Raw genomic sequence first — 1,897 nt, 5'->3', positions numbered from 1 at the left:
ATGAACATATGCCCGCGCGCCGCGCCCAGTCCGCGGCCTCGGCCCGGGGCACGACGGCGTCGCAGTCGACCTTGTTGCCGACGAGGAGCTTGACGACCTCGGAGCCGCCGCCGGGCGTGTAGACCTCGACCTCGCGGAGCCACTGCTGGAGGTTGTCGAAGGTCTCGCGCCGCGTGACGTCGTAGACGAGGATGATCCCCTGCGCGCCGCGGTAGTACGACGACGTCAGCGTCCGGAACCGCTCCTGGCCTGCGGGCCGGCGCGCGTCGCCCCCCCCCCGCGCGCCGCCGCGGGAGCGCGCGCGCGCGGAGCGCGCGCGGCCGGCGCCGGGCCGCGCCCGCCGTGTCCCAGAGCGTGAGCTTGATCGTCTTGCCGCCTGCGGCGCGGCGCCGTCGCCCCGCGACGCGCGCGCGACGACGCACCGTCCGCCGCGACCATCTTCACCTTGAAGTCGACGCCGATCGTCGACCCGAGGTGCTCGTCTGCGGGCGCCGCGCGTCGTCGCGCGCCGGGGTCCGCGGGACGCGGGGCGGCCGCGCCGAAGGTGTCCTCGGTGAACCGCAGGAGCAGGGAGCTCTTGCCGACGCCGGCGTCCCCGATGAGGAGGACCTTGAACAGGTGGTCGTACATGATCGACGCGCGGCCGCCGGCGCGGCGCCCGCGGCGGCGGAGGCGACGCCCGGGAGCGGCCGCAGGAGTCCCGCGGGTGGAGTTTTGTGGAGTGTGGTGGTGTTTATGGAGTTTTGTGGTTTGGGGTCGCAGCGAAATGTATTTTTATGCTGAGTGCTACGCGGCCTGGTCCCAGGAACTCTGGTGGGCTGGTCCCAGCAGCTCTCGTGGCCTGGTCCCAGCAGCTCTCAGTCGCGTCGATCCGTACTCGAGGTAGGACCCCGCACCGGACAAAAGATCCGCTTCCGGCGCTTCGGTGGGCTTCGGCGCCCGAAAACGGCGTCGGCCAGAGCGTCGTCTTCCCGGCCTGTTCCAAGTATGTTCTCGGGCTCCAACCAGATGACCCAATTCCCCCAGCGTCATCCCCTAGGATACCAATCCCCCGTATCCTCCTCCTCCTTAATCCAAGTACTAACGCCAGTGCTATGGTTCACCTCATCTGGGTCATGGGCCCACAGCGCTACTACCTGTGAAGCTAACCTGCTACCTACACATACCTGCGCATCACGCAGAGCCTGCACACGCAGCGCTACAACAAAAGCGCGGCTCCACAGCAGCCGCCGCTCCGCCGCGCGCCCACCGCGCGGCAGCGCGCGCTCCGCGCGCTGTACCATCGCGGCCCCAGCGCCCGCCCCAACCACCCCGCCGGCTGCGCCGCGCGGAGTAGCCCCAGAGGCTCCAGGGCCTGAAGTGCGCCCTCAGCATCAAGGACGTCGACCAGCGATGGCGACCGTCGACGAAGAGTTCCGAAGACAATACCGGGACGTCGCCCCCTTCAATCCCACATCAAAAGATCGGGCGCACAACACACAGCAGTTTATCATATTCCTGCAGAAGATGAGCCAGGTGCAGCCGCTCCTGCGCATCCTCATCAAGGCCACGAAACCGACCTTCGCCATTGACAGGCCACTCGGGAGGGACATTCCAGGCGGTGTTTACTCGAGATGCCGCGGCCCGCTCGAGCCCTGGAACTAAGTTGGGCCTCTCGTCGGTCGCCCCCCACCATTAACGGCCGTTCTCGTCATCCACGGGCTGCCCCGACGCGAACTAAGTTGCTCGCCTTCGACCGATGGTCTTTCCCGAGCGACTCGCACCCGGGCCCGAGGCGCGGCAAGGTCCACAGACCGAGCGCCGCGCCAAGTCCTGGAACCGCTGCATCGGCTAGCGAAAGACGCGTTTTAGCCCAGATCTGACAAAACGAGCAAAGCCTGGGGGGGCTGATCTCAGT

At 67.7% G+C, this 1,897-nt stretch overlaps 1 protein-coding gene across 1 annotated transcript; it reads right to left on the bottom strand.

Moving 5' to 3' along the window:
• Window positions 1-171: 171 nt before the first annotated feature.
• On the bottom strand, window positions 172-838 carry AURANDRAFT_72509 (hypothetical protein; the record flags this gene model as incomplete). The annotated part of the gene is made up of 3 exons (XM_009042531.1): window positions 172-376; window positions 423-482; window positions 540-838. Coding segments are annotated over 3 exons (354 nt in total), but the record flags the coding sequence as incomplete, so codon positions are not given.
• Window positions 839-1,897: the final 1,059 nt, after the last annotated feature.

This window comes from Aureococcus anophagefferens, assembly GCF_000186865.1.
Source record: "Aureococcus anophagefferens unplaced genomic scaffold AURANscaffold_33, whole genome shotgun sequence".
NCBI lineage: Eukaryota > Pelagophyceae > Pelagomonadales > Pelagomonadaceae > Aureococcus > Aureococcus anophagefferens.
This window is presented reverse-complemented; position numbering and strand designations above follow the sequence as displayed.